At 44.0% G+C, this 20085-nt stretch overlaps 1 protein-coding gene across 3 annotated transcripts in view; it reads right to left on the bottom strand.

The window, feature by feature from the left end:
• Positions 1 to 20085, bottom strand: part of atp10d (ATPase phospholipid transporting 10D) — a 38077-nt gene that overhangs the window by 11899 nt on the left and 6093 nt on the right. For 2 of the 3 annotated variants that reach the window (XM_087170566.1, XM_023394740.2), the window contains exons 2-16: positions 18247 to 18623; positions 16691 to 16885; positions 11006 to 11210; positions 9732 to 9817; positions 9189 to 9295; positions 8016 to 8147; positions 7788 to 7900; positions 7046 to 7298; positions 5319 to 5542; positions 3695 to 3886; positions 2053 to 2728; positions 1842 to 1948; positions 1085 to 1211; positions 761 to 945; positions 222 to 528 (exon numbers count right to left, since the gene is read on the bottom strand). In XM_087170566.1, the coding sequence (XP_087026692.1) occupies positions 222 to 528; positions 761 to 945; positions 1085 to 1211; positions 1842 to 1948; positions 2053 to 2728; positions 3695 to 3886; positions 5319 to 5542; positions 7046 to 7298; positions 7788 to 7900; positions 8016 to 8147; positions 9189 to 9295; positions 9732 to 9817; positions 11006 to 11210; positions 16691 to 16885; positions 18247 to 18533 (3196 nt within the window). In that variant the 5' untranslated portion in view covers positions 18534 to 18623. Of the gene's footprint in view, positions 1 to 221; positions 529 to 760; positions 946 to 1084; positions 1212 to 1841; positions 1949 to 2052; positions 2729 to 3694; positions 3887 to 5318; positions 5543 to 7045; positions 7299 to 7787; positions 7901 to 8015; positions 8148 to 9188; positions 9296 to 9731; positions 9818 to 11005; positions 11211 to 13236; positions 13794 to 16690; positions 16886 to 18246; positions 18624 to 20085 lie in introns of those variants that run through there. The other variant, XM_023394741.2, reaches the window with a different exon arrangement.

Genomic DNA, 20085 nt, shown 5'->3' with positions numbered 1-20085 from the left:
AGTTGATGACATCACATTAGATATGGATATTTATATATATATATATATATATATATATATAGATATATAGATATATATAGATATATATAGATATATATATATATACACACACACTCAGAACAAAATCAAACACATACACAGAGATCTGTCTCTGTACTTCATTAACTACCACCATGTGGGAATCTTTCAAGCACTTTTCAGGCTGCAGACTGAGTTCTTACCCACAGCCAGGGTCATGACTCCAAGCTGGTCCCGGATCAGCCGGACCACCTGGCTCTTCTGCAGTGGAGTGGACCTGCAGCAGATGACTGCCTTACATCTGCAGCTCAGCTGTAGGAAGAGGCTCTGCTGCTCCTCCTGCAGGGCCCAGTCCAGCGTCTGTCCATCTATGACCAGGATGAAGCTTCCCACGCTGCCAGAGGACGACGACGATGACTCCTCAGTCCCTGCTGCAGCCGGCTCAGTCGCACCGTCCTCCCCACCCTGCACCTCCAGTCTGAGCTCCTCCAGAAGAGCTGCACATGCTTCCTGGTGTTAGAGAAGTCAGTGCTGTCACATAGACTCACTGTACATTAATGATGCAGCGAAGAGTTTTCAGCAGCTTTAATTTGCACTTTGTTTTTTCTGTCGCAGATTATTTTTAATTGGAAAAAATTTATAAAAAAAACTATATAACAACAGATTATAAACATAAACACAAAAACATCTCCACTTCTCCAAATAACCCAACAGCAGAGCTGCCACCCCTCAGACCACTGACCCTGCTGCCACAGTTGGCCGTCAGCAGCTGGTCGTTGGGACGCAGCAGTTTGCAGGCATAGGCAATGTTGATGGCTGTCTCCTGTTTGTCTCCAGTCAGGACCCAGACTTTGATCCCAGCCCTCTGGAGAGCCTCGATGGTCTCTGGGACTTCCTCCTGCAGCCGGTCCACAATCCCTGTGGTACCTGAACACACACACACACACACACACACACACACACACACACACACACACACACACACACAGACACTGTGAGTCCTGCTGCTGCCAGCTGTGAGGTCAGTATCAGTGCTCAGGTGTGGGCTGCAGCGTGGCTCTGGTACCCAGCAGGGTCAGGTTGGTCTCCAGTCTCTGGGCCGACTCCAGCAGCAGCTCCTCTCTGTTCTCTATGCTGCTCTCTGCCAGCAGCTGCCTCTTCATCCACTCCTCGTACTCCTCCTCCTCCAGGACCTGCCAGGACACCGAGCACACAGTCACTCGCTAACCGCTCTGCTGACACACTAACATGGTAACATGTGAGTTCAGTCCTGAGTGGACCCTGGTCCAGCTGGGTCACAGTCCACCTGCAGACAACCACACCTGCAACTACATGTAGAGGAAACTGTTCACTTCTGTGCCTGACATCAGGCCGCATCAGAAATATTAAGCTCTGCGCATGGCCCCACCCCCAAGCTGTGATTGGGCAGTTGATTATTTTTGATTTGGAGGATTAGTCTCCATCTCGAAAAGATAAAGAAATAAAAACTCCCTGCACCTCCTCAATGTGTCACTACTCATATAACACACCTCCCCACTTTGTTTCCTGTGTTGTGATTTGATTCAGTTATTAAAGGCACAAAGCTAAATAATTCCAACATGTTTTTCACTTAATACAGAGACTGTGTCACTTTATGTTGTGTTTTTTTAGACATTTAAAATCTTCCACATGATCCAGTCACATAAACATAAACGTACATATTTGTATGGGCCGGACAAATATTGAAATATATGAAATCGTTCCAATTTCTAATAGGTTTCATATATAATTTTGACATGTATGTTTTTGTTTTCAATAATCGTTGTGTCTGAGCTGTGTCTCACCTTCTTAGCGAAGCAGAGTGTGCGGAGGCCTTCTCTGGCGTAGCTGTCCAGATGTTTCTGGGTCTGATCTCTGATGTGAGTGTAGATCTCCTGAGCCTGCTCTGCACCTGAACACATCACACACACACACACACACACACACACACAGAGTCACACACACAGTCAGGACTGTGTGGTTTCCCTCCTCATTCATGTTCCTCCTGTTAATTACCTTTAGGTGTCTCCGACAGGTCCATGATGACTGAGTCGGCTCCCTTGGTGTAAACCACCACCTGTCCTGTGAGCGGGTGGCGGACCACCACCGACATCCTCTTCCTGTTGGAGTCAAAGGGCAGGACGTGCAGCAGCTGGACGGCCAGAGACCCGATTCCCGGCAGATCCACCAGCAGGCTCTCTGCAGAGCGCCCCCTCAAGGTGCAGCGGTACGCCCGGGCGGCGTGGACCAGAGCCGCCTCGTCGGGACTCTCTGCCTCATACAGCAGTTCATCATCAGTGTCGCTGTCAGAGTCCACTTCCAAACTGTGACTGGGCCCGTCAGGGTCTGTCCTTGCGTCGGTCTTATCGCTCTCTGTCCCCCTGTCCTCCACTTGTCCACCGTCTCCTCCCTCCTCTCTGGAGGATAAGTCCAGTTCGCGCTTCAGGTGGGAGGTTTCCAGGTTGCCTTCTTGGCTCAGTTCTGACCCGTCTGCGCTGCTGCTGGGGGCTGAGGGGACGTTGAAGGAGCCGGCCTTCCCCCAGGTGAACAGCCTGCTGGTGAAGTTTCGAGGGCTGCCTTTGATCTGGGGAGGGGAGAGGGTGGAGAGGGCGGAGAACGGAGAGAAGCTGAAGCGCTGGAACATCAGCTTGATCTCCTCCAGAGACTTGAGAGGAGTCCGAGCCGCAGGCACCTGAAGAGGAAGTGGAGGAAAAACAAAGAAGAAGAAGAAGATGGATCAGAAGAAGAACTGAGTATAGAACTGATTACACACAATAAAGGAGCTTTATTAATCCTAATGTTGCAGCAGCCACTATATTCTATATGACTGTTAAGTAGAGGAAATTCATTTCTAGTGTTCGACACAATGGGAGGGGATTTAGTGCAACAACATGTATGTATAGGCTGTAGTATTTTGATATGATGATGATATTGTTGACTATAAATTCAAGCTGTTTGTTCTTCATGACGACTCCTGACTGGATTCAAAGAGAATAAATCTATATTCATGGATTTGGGCTTCAGTGGATCAGACAGGGATTTCCTTCAGTTCTGGATCCAGTCACAAACATTAAACTGTTTCTCTGCTGTTTCTACATGTATGTGGCTCTGCTGTGGTGAAACTACAATGGTGCGTCGCTTTAAATGTTGCTGCAGCAAGGAATTGTGGGACGGCATTTCTCCTTTCTTTTGATAAAGGAAGCTCCAGTGTTTCCTATGCTGAAGGAGATGAGATAGGAAGCACTGAAGCTCCTTTCCTCCTCAGGTAGAGAAGTGGAGCAGCTCTGATCATGATGCTGCTCAGACACTTCAGCTCATTTCACTCAGTTTCAACCTTCATAAGAAAAAAAGACTTCTGGGCTGCAGCCCAGCTCTACAGCGACTGAACAATGGACTGTTCTACGGTTTTCAGAGGAAGCTGATCATTGAGCCAGTTTGACCTGAGTAGATACAGTGGAGATACGAGGCTGGGTCACACCGTGAACTAGCAGCTCGTCACATGGGCCGGACATCATCATCAGCTCAGTGATGTTAAACTTTGGTGAATCAGGATGGAGAGAGGATCCTCCACCCACTGAATCAACGTAAACAAACAAACAGCTGATCCCGCTCTCAGACGTGTTGGAGGTCCTGACTGCGACTCCTGAGGCGTACTCACCGCATGTCGCGGCTGACTGGGCGAGGACACCACCACGCTGTTACAGATGGCCAGAGCCAGGAAGAAGTCGGTGATGTAGGTGAGCTCCAGGCTGGACGGAGTCCCGGAGGAGCCCTCGTTCAGAGGCAGCACAGGAGAGCAAAACCAGTTCAACTTCCTGAGCAGCTCGGGGTCCGGGACCACCTCCTTCTCCTGGACACAGACACAGAGCAGCAGGAGATCATCCATCAGGGGCAGAGCTTCAAGTAAAGGAACACATTATTCTGATGGAGCTCAATAAATGTGTTTAACGTGGTGCTCCTGGGATTTCACATCATCAGCATGAACCATCACTACTGATCAACTGTTGGAGTAAAGCTAAATCACTTTCAAGGACCAAACCTGCGAACAGTTGCTTCACGTCATAAAGAACATCAAGAAAGAAATGTGGAGAAAATAGAGATGACCTGTTAATGCTTCACCAGAGTAAACAGAGGCTCAAATTTTAAATCAGTTTCATGAACCAAATAAAGGAACTGGCCGCCCACGTCCGACTCCACAACATAAGGAGGCCAAATAATGTGTTCTACTTTTTATTTTAATGATAATGAACATTCAGGGGAAGACCAGGAAGAGATCGATTCACCATCTGTCTCTGTCTCTCTTTGCCTTTAACTTCCTGTTGCTGACCAACTATCATTTTCATTCTCCACTTTTTATCAAAGATGAAATGTTTCAGCGCGCTATCAGACTGAGATAATAAACAAGTATATGATGTGGTCCGACCCGGCGACAACAAAGTTCCTCTTACTGGCTTATCCCAGAGATAGACCTCAATAACAGGAGGAAAAAGCAATAAAAGGGGTTTTTAAACATTTTTTATGTTTTTAATGATCATTTTGTTTTAACGTTATTTTTATTTTTTTATTATGCATCAGTGCCTGCGACATGATATCTCAGTAACTAACTCCTTGACAGAACTTTCACTTGGACTCAAGGATGAACTGATTAGATTTTGGTGGTTAAAGGTCAAGGTCACTGTGACCTCACAAAACACGTTATAGACCATAAATCACAATTTCATTCACTAATTCAGACACAATTTAACTCAAATGTCTATAAGGATAAAACGAAGTGATGACATTTTATGTCCAAAAGCTCAAAGGTCAACTTCACTGTGACATCATAATTCTGTAATTATTCAACACTGTGACTCAGGAAGGAGAGACTGTGACCGGACTTCCTGTAACTTGGCTGGTTGGTGGAGGAAACAACCAGGAAGAGGTGATTCCAGTTTATAAAAATTGTTCTGTTTTGCAAATGATTTTTCGGCCCACTTGCAATACCGTCACATCCCACCAGTGGGCCACAGCCACTGCAGTAGATGAATCAATAGAACTTCCTGTATATTGAAAAAAAGGTAACCAGGTGACCACTGCTTTTACTCATCTGAAAATCATCTTCCTCACTTCTTTCTATATTCACCCAAATCTACTCAAATCACAGCTGATACCATTATTTTAATGAACTAAAAAACATGTGTAAAAGTCCAGATACTGTAGACAGACAGATGGATGATATTAGATATGATATATCAGAGTAAACAAACTACTGTGTCTGTGCTGTAGGTGAACGTGTGTCTGACCATGCGGCCGCAGAAGGCGCTGGTCCTGGGCTGGACGTGATTGGACGGTTGGTTGTCGTCCTCCTCCTCCTCTGACTCAGCAGTGAGCGTGTGCAGAGACACGGAGCTGCGGTTGCAGCTGAGGGAATGACAGCTCACGGACTTCCCGCTGCAGCCTGACCTCAGAGTCACAGACTGACCAGCCGACCTGTTCTTCTTCTCCTCGTACACCTCCAGCCTCCGAGCTGCAACACAGACACTGACACTGAGACGCGGCTACACATAGAGGTAAAGCTAAAGACCTGCCTCTGAGAAAGACCAGGGCTGGGTGCACAAAAAACCTCAAGTTTTCTACTTAAGTATGACACTGAAGGTTTTACTTCTCTTTAGCTGAGGGAGTTACTTCAGGGTGTTGCACAGAATCTCTTAAAATCTTTCCTTAGTTAAGGAAAAAAGTTGAGGCATTTGCAGCAGTGAAAGAGATCTTACAGAAAGACATGAAACGCCTCGACTGCACCTGACCAGAAAGATCATGTAGCATAAAACTGTACAACAATCATTGGGCTGTGGAAAGTGGTTCCAGCTCTGCCGCTCAGACCTGTGGTGTAGCGTCAGTTCCTCATCGTTAAGGGTGTCTCCTGCTCATGGACTCTCTTCTTGAGATGTTTTCATTTTCTTCATTTAAGCTCGGCCATATTGCCATAGTTTTTTCCTTACTTTGGTCAATAAGGTCTTTTGTTCAACGGTTTAACTGACTTTAAGTGATTCCTTAAGTATAAAGATAAGAGAGAAAACCTTAAAAAAATTGAGTGAACATTTTAGGGAAACCTTAAGGAGAAGACTTAGAGAAGACTTGTTTTGTGCAACCGTTTTTATATTAAGGAAACCTTAACTCTGACTTTGAGGAAAATCTTAACTTAAGGTGTTTTATGCAACCAGCCCCTGTAAGCTTCTGCAGGTGAGGTAAATAAAGGCCCCGCCCACTCTATGAGGAACTACAGCAGCTGAAAACTTTGTGGATCCAATGTAAATGCACCCTGATGATGTCATAGAAATTGTTCATTATTTATTTCCGGAGACTTTTATTTCCAAATGCAACATTTATTTCCATCTGTTATATTAAAATGATGGGGCGTGGTAATGTCACCGTAGCAACAGCACCAGAACACTAGTGTGTGATTCAGTGCTATATATTTATATTTACTTATATATCTCTACATATATAACCTAATTTGGTTATTTCAGGATTTATTTCACAGCTGTATTTACTGCATTTAATATCAAACAAAATATCACTGAACATCTCTAGTTTGAATTATCAATATTTTTGTGACATGCCTGACGCTCAGACTGACACTCTCTTCTCCGCCTATGTGTGTCACTGTGAGTCAGATGTGAGGTGATCAGCTGATCGTTTTACTAGACACAACCTGTCACTCTGATGAGCCTACACACAAACCCCGCAGCAGACAGTTGATGTCTGTGCGGTCACCAGGTTCCTCACAGAGTTAACCATCATTTGCATCAGCTGATACGACCTGTCACTGGAGATGTTGATCATTTAACTGCTGACAGTGACATTCAGGGCCGAGGGAAGCTGAAGCTGCTGCTGCTGCTGCTGCTGCTGCCTGTTTCCTGCTCATACACTCTCATCTTCACTCACACAGTCAGAGGAACCTCTCAGTGTTCCTGCTGGGACTCTGCTCTAATTAGATGATTCCTGTGTGAGTCACATGATCAGTTCTTACCGTTGTCCTCATGTGGATACTCCACCCCGTAGATGCTGCAGCGGCAGAACACCATCTTGTTTTCTGTCAGAGTCCCTGTCTTATCGGAGAACAGGTACTGGATCTGACCTAGGTCCTCAGTGATGTTGAGGGCCCGGCACTGGATCCTGGAGTCCAGCTGCTCGTTGTACAAGGCCAAGTCATTGTGGATGAAGTAGATCTGGCCCAGTTTCACAATCTCAATGGACACATACAGAGAAATGGGAATCAGCACCTGTTGGACAGAAATAGAGGACATGTAAAGCTGTACGCATGTAAATAAATAAAAGTAAAGCTTCATATAACCCAGACAGAAACATGTTGATGAGACTGAGAAACACAATGTCATTCATTTCAATGGGTTTAATGGATCAGAGGGGGTGACAACATCACAAAACCTAACTTTAGCCATGTCACATGTCGGCCAATCATGTGCAAGCACACATCTTGCGAATGACTCTGTTTGTTCTGTTTATTTTACAGTCACAGTGATGGTGGATTAAATGATCTGATCACCTGATAGCATATAAATGTATATAGTAGATAGTATATAATACATATATATATAAACTGCTGTGTTGTGTTTTAGTGTCTGATCAACCTTCAGACTCATGACTCTTTCATTATCTCATCCGTATCTGAAGCAACAAACGCACATCAGTCAGATCATCATACGAGAGAAGCCAGTCCTTTAATAAGAGTGTGAAAATGGTTGACATTAGACCTGCAGCACGATGATCATGGTCCAGAAGACATAGAATCCAGCCAGGGCGGGATTCGTCTCCCCGTCGATCTGAAAGACGGGGTCTCTGAGGTTCTTCAGCCAGAGGCCGTGACCTGAAAAACACCAGGACATCAGTGCAGGTCATCACTCTGACCACCGAACACTCACTGTTGTTTTACACCATCTACAGCTGTAGTGATACTGTTCTGAAGTGAGAGCCGTCCACACCTATAGCAGCAGTCAGACACATGACGACGAGCAGGGCCACACACCACAGAACATCTGTGTTCAGACGCTTCTCCAGCCGGCTGCGCTTGTACCTCGGCCCGCTGTTGTTCATCATGGCTTTAGTCTCATGACCTAAATCACACAGTAGCACAGAGACAAGACCACATGACCGCAGATTATTACACTGGAAGAAGTGCATCAGCCAAACTGATTTCACAACTCGGGCAGCATGATAGGACATGATATTACAGAGGGCAAGACCAGTAAGCGAGTCACTCGTGAGACATGAAACGCAACAGTAGTGCTGATTTATGCTAAACTACATGAACTTGTTAGACAAGACGGGTCACTGCACAATAGGCTAAAGTGCTTCACATACAAGAAGAAATTTTAAAAAAGCAGGAAGTAATCAGTTCAACACATAACAACATATAGAAAATAATGATAAATATAATGGATAAATGTAACAACAGATAAAAGAAGTAACAGAGAAATAATTCAGAAAAAGCCATGTGTCTGTTCCAGAGAGGTGGAGCCCTGTCCCTTTTGCTCTTCAGCCTTGACTGGGGAACAGCTAACAGCTAACAGCTAACAGCTAACAGCTAACAGTTACGAGGGACTTATCTGAGGATCTAAAGCTATGTGCTGGTGGGTAACGGTTTAGTGGCTCAGGCAGGAAGCTCAGTGCCATTCAGGGCCTCAATAGTCAAGAGTTGAATATGCTCACTGTCCTAGTTCTTCTGTTACTTCTCCACACACTCTTCCTCACTGATAAGTCTGTTTTGTAATCCAGGCAACAAAAGCATTGTAAAGGAGTGTCAGACTGAACATGAACCGAACAGAGCGGCTCAGTTCCGCATGACGTCCATTCAAAGATTTAAGTGGAAGTGAAATTGAGACAAAGATCTGTCTGGGCAAGTTCACGAAGGTAAAGAGAGACTGGAGCGACACAACAGAGAAAGCTGTGATTGCTCTGTACAGTCATCACTCTGTCTGTTTGTGGTGAACGCACAGCACAACAGTCCTGGGGGGGTCACAGTGAGTCACTCTAAAGCACCCTGAGAGGACAGCTGCTGGTTCTGACATGGAAAAACAAACTCCCACCACACAGAGAGCTGCAGCGAGGTGAGCAGTTAGGACAGTGTCCTCGTCAGTAACGGTCAGGGCTCTTACCAGCATAGACCACGATGCCCATCACATTCTCAGTGTTGCGGATGGTACAGCTCCTCAGCAGGAGGTTGCTGTTATGGAGGCCGACGCGAACCCCACTGGAGTGCTCCCTGTGGAACACACACACACACACACACACACGGTTTATATTTGATGATTCCCTGTTTCACAATATGAATTTTGTCTCTGTAGACTAGAGCTTGTTTTAACATAAAGGTGATCAAAGTCTAAAACTACATTAATGTTTTCACATTGTTTCACAATCCGAGTCACAAAAAGAGCTAATATGATGGAAAGTATCAGCATAATACTGCCATCATTAACAGTGTGTTAGATGGTCAGAGTTGTTTTTAAACACGCCATGAACAGGTTGGGAAATAAATAGCCAGAGTCATGTTTACTTTAATTTCTACAGTGTGTAAAAAGGGAAGTGGTTTGAAGACTTCCTGAAACCACTGTACTTGTCAGCCTGGTGGGTTTTTGCTGACTTTGCATCCACTTCCTCTGTTGCAGAGATTGAGGGAAATGACAGTGTGCAAAACTCACATGTAACCTCTGAACCTGCTGAGGTCATTGTTGGGGTTCTCACACTCGATACGACTGTGGAAGCTCTCAGGGGTGAACTCTGCTCCCTGAAAACACACACGAAAGCACACAAGCACACTTAATTAGGCACACGGCTTTATTATCATATTTATTATGTTTAACCGTGGTGTTTATGGCAGCACAGAGGAGCTGAAATCACTGCTGATTGTGTGTTATCATCTCACACTATAAAGAGTTGTGTTTATGACATTGTGGATGGAAATGGAGGCAGAGGTTTTTTACCTTTAACCATTATATATATATATAAAGCTTCTTGTATATGAAGTCCTTATTTTCCTACATAATAGAGCTGCACAAGACACATAGACATTTATTCACAGTATTAGATGTTTGCTTGTCAGTAATGTAAATGCAGTCTGAAAGACAACTACTACAAAGTCTGAAGATAAACATCGCAGTATCATTTACACTAAATCATGAGCCAGCGAGTGGGAGAAGCTTCACATCAGCCTCTGACCTGTGACCCTCAGTTACAGATATTTTGATCACAAATGTTAACCTGCTGGATTCCTGGGTTTCCCTGGTTACAGGGGAACTACAACTGTTTGCAGTTTCTTGGGGAGGATCACTGCTTATGTGGATCCAAATTCTGATAAACTGTTCAAGTGTCACTCCTCATCTGTTTGAGGCTAGTAGCTAATGTAACCTTTAGCCTCTAGCATTAACATCCCTGAATCTCTGGTATACATGTCACAAGAGACTACTCAGGAAGAATACACACGGCCCTACCAGGGGTTTATATGTGAAATCCCTCCACAAATTAAAACAGTATGTTTCGGATATACAGTGTATCTCAAGACTGGTTGAGAAGAGGTAACTATTTAATAAATCTACTGCTGGTGGCTCGTAAAAAGAATCTGAACAGGAAGTGGTTATCAAGGGAAATCCCAACTCTAAATGCACTGATGGAAATTCCAATGGACATTTATAAAAAGGGGAAGATAATAGTAAAAACAGGTTAACTGTGTAACAGTCCTATAAGCCTGGTTCTATTATAACAAATCAATCATTTTTTGTAGAGAAAAGACAACTCTCTTTTTCTTTTCTTTATGTGTATGTATGTATGTTCAGTCAGATTTATGACAAACATAAATATATGTCATCTACATTAAGTTTGAAATGTGAAATATGTAGTGTATGGAAAAGTCAGTGAAAGTGACATGGGAGGTGAACAAGTGCAGATTTTCCACATACTGATCCACTTCCTGTATTACCTGCAGCGAGAGGTCTGACACCACCTGTCTCTGCTTCAGGTTGGTCTCTCCGTCCAGGTTGGCCGTCTCGATGTAACACACCCCTCGGGGGTCGGAGGAGTAGAGCAGCAGCATGTCAGCGGGGATGATCTCGTTACAGGACAGACGCACAAAGTCTCCCACCTGCACATCCTTCCAGCGGCGCTCAGTGTAAGCTCTCTGCTCGCTGTGGACGAGGAGAGGGGACAGCAGTCACATGACTGGGGACTACACAACCTCTGGTGAACATCAGGTTACAGCGTAGATTAAAGGACGCAGAGAGGTCGCAACATCAAGCTATTTTGTGTTATTTCACTTTATTGTAGAGAACTCAGAGAAGATGCCACCGGCTGCTGGAAATACACAGTATTGCTCTAGGCTGAGAAACACTGCACTGTCCAGCTGAGTACATTAATATTAACAATCTAATATTGGGATATCTAATAATTTTACATTTACATTTACTCATCTGTCAGATGCTTTTATCCAAAGTGAAGGAGATGAGGTAAAGAGGTGCAGGTAAAGTTCACAGTAAGAGCTCGTTAGACATGTGAGGGTGTCAGAGGTGTTAGAGGAGTTGCTCTCTGAAGAGAGGAGTCTTCAGCAGATTCCTGAAGACAGAGAGTGACGCTCTGCTCTGATACTTTAGACTTTAGTAGCTTGTTCCACCATCAGGGAACCACAGACCAGAACAGACTGGACTGAGACTGTCTTGTGTGCCGGACCACACGGAACACAGTGGCTGAAAAGCGTGAGGCTGAATAATTGAGTTCAAGCGGATGGAGCAGACCCAGAAGTCACTCTGAAGGCGGCATTAATGACTTGACTTTGATTCAGGAGGTCATGGGTAGCCAGTGGAGGTCAACGTGTAGTATGTGACATGTGACCTTTTAGGCACAGTAATTTTACTGTTGATACTTTCAATACATTTAGCATTTAGACGTATGTGTTTCTAATTCTAATGCAGTATTTCTACACTGTACTTTTACTTAGCTGATTACAACCAGCAGCTTTAATCATCTGAGTATAACCAGTAGCTGTAATCAGCTGATTACAACCAGTAGCTGTAATCAGCTGATTACAACCAGCAGCTTCCATCAGCTCACTGAACACAGATCTCTGTGACTTCATCTTCAGTGACCATCAGTTAAACATGTAAACAGACTCTTTCAGCTGAGACACATCATCATAACTCTTGTAATAATTTATGTGTGAGGATGAATGAGAGTGAAACACTATATTAACACTAAACTGTATAACCTTTCATTGTCACAGTAAGTCATGTGTCTGGAGACTGTATGGGACTGTTTGAAACCAGTTGGATGTTGTGAGGGTGTAAGGTCAAGACAGAGTCTGCACTCTTCAGATCAGATATAAATAAAACGGCCCCTGGTTATTTGCACACAGTGATACGGCCTGTGGTTAATTATTATAAGCCAACACCCTTTCCAGGCAGTGACTGTGATACATCAGACCAGAGGAAACACCGCACCTGTACAGTCATGTGACATCATGAGGTCACTGTGATTGACTACTACAACCACAGCACGGATATAATGTGGTGCAGACAAGCCAAGATTTAAATCAGGTTTATTTTTGATGTCTGAAAATACAGTCACACTGAAAATAAAACTGAAACTACATTATTAAAAAGCCTTTAACAGTAAATATTTACCAGACACCAGAGGAGGAAATTTTTAGTTGTAGAACCAATGTGACACGTTACATTAACCAGACTTTTGTAATACTTCCTGTCACATCGCCCACAACTGAAGTTCACTGATGGACTGGCTGCTGTTCTTCACTCGTCATGACTGGACGTCTTGATCTGAACTGTTTTGACCACCCACAGTTTAACAAGACAGAAACCAGACAAAGTTACTTTCTCTGTGACTCTTTTCACTGTAGCTTATATGTACTTTATTTATTTATTCAGTGTTTTGTCCACAGATTTTTTTTTGTTTTTATTTTTTTTTTTAAATTGAGCTTAAAGGTTCATTCTTTACCTTGGAAACTGTAGAAAAAGAATGTGACTCAAGGTCCACTCCTCTAAGTGGTTCGTCAAATGTTTTGTGTTGAGTTTAATTCGTTCATTCTCATTTGTGGAAACAAAGGAGAACAGAACTAAAAACCTTGGACCACCTCTTCTAACATGAAAGAGAATTCAGCCGCAACAATGAGAGACGATGGCGTTTGCTGCTACATCAACCAACCTGCTGTAAACATGGCAGAGGATTCTGTTGATCAGGTGATCTGACCTAAACCTGCAGTAGTCCTCCAGGACGTCCTTCACAGCCGTCACCAACAGCACCAGGATGATGGGAACCAGAGCGATCTCCGGCTCGAAAGCCTCCACCACTGGGACGAAGTTGAGAGCAGCGAGGAAGATGAAGTAGATGTTGGCTGAGCGGTGGAGCTGCTCGAACAGGTTCCTGGGCAGGAAGGAGAGCAGGGAGTACTTGGTGGTCCGGATCTTGTTGCTCTTATAGAACTTCAGGAGTCGACTCAGCTCCTCATCCTCTGTAGACGAAGGTACCACCGTCCTCTTCTTCAGCAGCTGCTTCTTCTTCTTGGCAGAGCTGAACATGAGTCCAGGTTCCTGGGGGGTTCAGGTCCACCTGCCAGTCTATGTCTCCACCTATAGAAGCCTTACCTACCTGTTGTTCTCCAGGTGTAATCCTGATCTCATTCCTTCCTCCATGTTCCTGCCGTGCTTCTTCGAACTGACCGTTGAGATGAAGATGGGAGTGAGGGCTGAGTGGATCATTAACCATCTGGTCTGTGGTCTTTGGCACTCCTCTACAGGCCCTGGCGCTGTAAGTAAACTCAAGGTTCAGGTTTTACAACCTCCTCAGAGACAGGTTGTGTAATACGATGTAGGACAAAGGAGGGTCAGGAAAGCAGCAGACTGGGCTGTCACTAACTTCATGATGGTCCTTCAAATTCGTGTTAGAAAACTGAACAGCATGCTCTGATGAAGACTGGTCGGACCTGATGAAGGATGAAAGCAGCCAAATACAAAAGAGGTCCTTGAAAAAAACCTGATCCAGAGTCCAGGAGACCTGAGACTGGAGCAACAGTTCACCTTTCAGCCTCACAATGACCTGAAGCTTAAGGACAAGTCTCTGACTGTCCCAGAGTGTCCCGGCCTAAACTGAGAGGATCGGTATCAGGAAGATAAACTGTCCAGATCCAGGTTCAGAGCTTGTAGAGAAGACTGAAGCTGGAACTGCTGCTGAAGGGGGTCCTACATACAACTGGATTAAGGCTCTGAAGACTTTTGTAAATGAGAGATTTTACTTTTTGATTCTTAATACATTTTAAACACATTTTTAGTTTGTCATTATGGGTTATTGGTTGTTGATTGATGGGCAGTTTTATATATTTACAGTTGAACCCGATGGTCTCTGAGGTTCCTGTGTGCAGATGAAGCGTTCAGGAGCTACTTTCTCTGAGCGGCTTTTTATTTTCATCACAGTGTGGTGTTTCTGTTGTTGAACCACTTTCTCTACAGACTGCCGTGCAGCTACAGTTTCACAGTACAGCAGCTTCTCAAACGCTGACAGGAAGTACAGGTTTAATTTGGGACTCAACGTTTTCCTCAGTTTAGAAGAACTGTGAGGTTTAGAAAAAGACGGTGGTTTGAGATGTAAGTTTTGAATGTTACAAGACCGTGACTCATGATGTTGTTTTACATACCGCAGAGTGGCTGTGATGGTGAAATGGAAACATGCAGATGTGGAGAAGGAGGTAGAAAACACCAGAAAGTGGAAGTAGTCAGGATGCGTTGTTTTTCTGGTCCAGCACAGAACACAATCAAAAACAGGAGAAAATACAGGAGCTGTTGCGCTGTGTTTTCTCACTGTGCTGATGGGATCTGGTCAGACAGTGGGTTGGGATTTTATTTGTCCAGGTCTCTTGAGCTTATTGTGTTGCTACTCCTACCACTATAGAAGAACTATCCTCAGCATGGAGCTGTCGTTGTTGGGGTCGGATGCTGGGGAAGCGGAGATGCTGCAGTTTAAAGTTGATTTAAAATTGCTGTCTCATCAGAAGCTGCAGTTTAAACTGAGTCTGTGCTTCTTAATCACCACAAGAGGTCATCATACCTGAGGTTTAACTTCTGACTGCTGACGTCACGTTTGAGCTTATGAAGACAACTATATCGTAAATTCAATACTGTGTTGTTACAGAGGTCAGTTCACGACAAACATGAACTAATGTCCAGTACCTGCACACCTGAGTCCACACAGAGCAGACACCTGGGAGCATTTCACAGGTGACACCTGAGGCTGGATCTCACAGAGGAAAATCTTATGAGTCCCACTGTGATTTAACGTGAGCTAATGCTTTTGAAATGTTTCTGATCCTGCAGTACAGAGACAGAGGTAATACTGTAGGAGGTTCAATAAAGTGCTGTAAAAAATACAGGCTGATAAAAATGTATTTCTGGGATAATCATGAGTGAAACTAGACCAAATATAAAACACAATATATATAGATAGAATATTCATGTAGAACACAAACTGTCTAGCCTGTTAAATATATAATAATTATGTGGTAATGTGAAGAAACTGCCAAGAAATAACAGTCAAGTAAAATCAGTATAATAACAACTTGTTCTAGTATAATTACTGGGAGTTACTGTAAAACACTGGGTGATTATAAGCAGAATAAAGAGGGTTGGTCAGTATAGTATCATCCACATACAAGGCTACCATTTATATCAGTGGCATTAATATCCCTTATTGCATTGTACAGACAGGCTGTTAGCAGGTGATACCAAGTCTCATATATTACCCATCAGCATGTCAACATTGTTGTCGCACAAAATAAAACACAGCAACCAGTTTCCTCCACATAGCCAAGTACTTTCAGTGTAATGAACATAATGTATTTGTAATTTCCACAGTCTGACCTTCCAATAAGCCGAGAGGAGTGGTAGCTACTGCAACTGTTGTGAACAGCAGATGTGGCGGCTGGAAATGTCACCGTGGTTAACCCATGATCGCCTTACTACTGTCTGTAAAGTGAAGTGTGCGTTGTTTCTTAGAAATATATGGGTAGTTAACAAGAACTTTCACCGTAGTTTCTTCTCCATGGCCTGTAAAGTGGAACGTGAACATACTGATAATTTCCTTGTGATAGAGGATGATATGACAGCGGTCATGAATTTTTAAACTGTTATCTCTTGGTAATTTCTTCACATTACTCCATAATTACTACATAATTAACGGCCTGTAAATTAAAGGCTTACCAAACTCTGTCCTCAGTAGTTAGTAATGTGTTCACTGAACTGGAGAATGTAAAAGACAGTTCCCTCAACACTTTCTGAGCCACATGTCAATAAATCAAGTCCATCAGATGAACCTGTCCACAGTTTGAATAACCAATCAGATCTCATTTAGCGTGTAGCTATGAATCCCTGTATGTTCTACTGCTGAGATAGACACACGCTAAACAACCCACTGACTGAACCAGTATGTGTCCGTGTGCTCCTCTGTCTAAAACATATTCATCATGGTGGTGCAGTTCAGCTAGTTGCTATCATACCTGATGTCTCACTGCTAACCAGGATCCATCTATGAGCTCTGAGTCTACGTTCCCCTAGAGGCTGAGGTTAGCACTGTCGCTAACCGCGGACGTCAGAGACAGAGGGTCACTCACCCACAGAAGACTCGTGCCACATTGCTGTTGACTTTCTTGTCGAACAAATACCGCCTGTAGTCCTCCAGGGCGTCCTTGATGGCGATAACGGTGAGAACCACCACCAGAGGGATCATGGTAATCTCCTTCTGAAAGGCTTCAACTACCGGCACCCAGTTCAACAACGCCAGGAACAGGAAGTAGAGGTTGGCAGCCCTGCAGAGGAGAGACCAGGGAGCCTCATTTATAACCATCGTGTATGCACAAACAGATACACCCGTCTTCACTGGTGGTCCTGGATTACTGCTATCAAATGGCTCAGTTAAGTCTGGGTTTACTGATCCAGGAGAGGTAAGGAGGAAAGGAGAGGAGAGGAGAGGGGAGAAGAGGAGAGGAGAGAAGAGGAGAGGAGAGGAGAGGAGAGGGGAGAAGAGGAGAGGAGAGGAGAGGAGAGGAGAGGAGAGGAGAGGAGAGGAGAGGAGAGGCTTTAAAACCAGAGTGGGCACATGGAAATCCTGAAACACCTCAATGAATCTACTGACCCTTAACCAGACCTATGACTCTATTACTGTAAGTTTGTCCCAGTCAGGTTCCTGTAGGAACGATGATTGGTCAGCAGGGTCAGCTGTCAGGTTTGATCTGATCTTCTGTTAGATTAGGCTGTCAGGTTTCTACTTAAGTATGACACTTAAGGTTTCATTTCTCCTTAGCTGAGGGAGTTACTTCAGGGTGTTGCACAGAATCTCTTCAAAGGTTTCCTTAGTTAAGGAAAACACTAAGGCATTTACAGCAATGAAAGAGATTTCCGTTTCCAAGGAGACCATGGTTGTGTCTGAAATCACTATATATTGAGCTCATCTGCAAAATGAAAACACACTTTGGGACACTACTCGGGTCTTTTTCTCCACACCATTTTTCTGTCTTTCAGCATAAGCGCAATGCATGATGGTATATATTGCTTGGTTAGTGACCATCAGTACTCCACTTTTCATGATGCATTGTGGGATATTATGAGTCCACTAAGTAGATTATAATAAGTGTGTGGACTATGGTGGACTATAGGGAGTAGGGAGTGATTTCAGACACAGCCCATTTGTTTGCTTTAGCATTAGCATTTGTGATACCGATTGTTGGAGCTTAGGTTACCATGGTAATCTACCTGTTGTTAAAAGTTGGCCTAGATCCCAGTGTTATCCAACTATAATTGAGTTAAAGATACTGTACACCTCAGACGGGCAGTGTATCAGGAGGAAGGTCATAGAACTGCACAACACACTGATAAACAGGTTTAGCCTGCATGAACATAATCTACAGAGAAGTGAAACGTTTGTATGGGTGATCCATCACTGTGGAAACTAAAGACTACCAGGAGAAACCCAGTCTAAGATGTAGAGCACTGCATTCTTTGCAGGGACGTGAGCTATGCAGGTCTGGTTCTGTGTGGTCCTTTCATACATAACTAAAACATTTCAGTTTAATTAATACATTGTAGTCCTACATTGATACCATTCTCATCTCAAAGGGACAAATGATTATATGAAATTATTTTGTGTTATTTGCCGAAGTACTTATCTGACCTGTGGAACTGCTGGAAGAGGTTCATGGGGATGAAGGTCAGGAACCTGTACTTGGTAGTCCGGATGGCGTTGCCCTTGTAGCCTTTGCAGACAGCTTCGTACTCGTGTTGGTGAGGTCCATGTCGGGCGAACACTGTTCTCCTCTTCCCACTGCCTCTGTGTGGAGAGCGGTGGGCATCCGGGGAGTTTTTGGTGGACAGGCCATCGGCGGGAGAGTACCAGCCTCGCCCCGAGTCTTCTCCCAACAGCGCCCGACAGCGGTGGCGCACCCAGTGGAGCCGCTCCATCTACACAGCTGGGCTGTGAGAGAGGCTGGGCCCCCTCCTCTGTGGCCTGCTTCTCTGTGCTCCACGCCAGACTTTCAAAATGTCCTCCTCCTGCAGAGAGAGGACCATGAAGTTTAAAGGATCAGTCTACTGTTTATGTATATTTTTCTTATTGTCGATAAATCCCATGAAAAGACTCAACCAAACCAACAATGAGTCTCTTCCTTAATACTTTTTGACACACTGTCCGTTAGTAGTAAAATAATAAAATAAAAAAACAAAATGATGCGGCTCATTGATGTGTTTTATACAGTCCGTTCAGAATGTCTTCAGACCGCTTCACTTTGTTCACTTGTTATGTTGCAGTTTTCCCCCATCAATCTACATTGATCCTATTTGATCCAAATCTCTCTTGAAAAACATATCAACAATATTACAAAGAAAGGATATTTCCATTTACAAGTGTTGCCAAGATCTGTCCCATTCTACCCCATGCTGATGCTGAAACAGTTGTTCTTGACTTGACTATTGTAACACCCTCAGGTTTACCCCAAATCAACTTTTAGCAAATTACAACATGTACAAAACACTGCTACTAGAACATTATACTATTATACAAAATAAATGAAACATCAGTCAGTGGCAGGGCTTCCTCCTACCAAGCCTCTTTTCTATAATATCATCCAGATCTGAGAAGCTAGCTCAGCTGACTCATTCAAAAGTAAACTCAAACATCTATTCACATCAGCCTTTCACCTCATTTAGTCTGACCTAAGTACAGTTAAACTACTGCCATCCAGCTTATCTGCATGAATCAAGGAAAGTATAGGCTAATCATTAACTAGCTGGGCCCTATTATTACCAGTATTAGAGCCAATGCATATTCAAATGAATGGCTTCTAAGAAAGAAAACCTTAATTCAAAACATCCTCTGAATATCTATGATGGCTATTATGTCATATTATGGGTCTTGAGATCCAACAGGTGAACATGGGAGGGAGACCGAGTGCTCATTAGGATTGGTTAGATGGCTGTCAGTCTACCTCTGCAACAGAGTGAATGAGTAGGAAAGAGTTAACATTAGTGCTCTTTCCACCTCTGGAAACAATTCTTAAAGTAAAGGAACAAAGTTTGAATGCTGAACTCACAACGATTCTTGTAGACTGGTAAGTAAACAGTTGTATATTCTACAAATGTTGTAGTACAGGGTTCTGCAGGTTCTGTGGGATCAGAGAGGTCCGTTATTAGTGTCACACCTGGTGACGGGATTGCAAAGAAGACTAAGCTGGTAAGCCTACAGTCAATGGAAGACACACCTTGCATAATGATTGATTGTCAGCTCTATTGAACTACCTACAGACTGTCCATGTCTGAGTGCCTGTGCCTTCTCTACAACTTGAACCCATAGAGGAATGTACATATACTATGAAATAGCTAACAGGCTAATGTTTGAGCATACAATGCTTGACACAGCAGGCCTCCTCTCTCCGGTATGTAACCTCCAGCGATTGTGTGAGGAAGACTTTCTGACCTCACTGTTCTCAGAACCTCAGGCAGAGGAACCAGGAAGTGT

Source organism: Seriola lalandi, unplaced genomic scaffold (assembly GCF_002814215.2).
Source record: "Seriola lalandi dorsalis isolate HSWRI2012SDOR001 ecotype SW California unplaced genomic scaffold, Sedor1 jcf7180002054953, whole genome shotgun sequence".
Lineage (NCBI taxonomy): Eukaryota > Metazoa > Chordata > Actinopteri > Carangiformes > Carangidae > Seriola > Seriola lalandi.
This window is presented reverse-complemented; position numbering and strand designations above follow the sequence as displayed.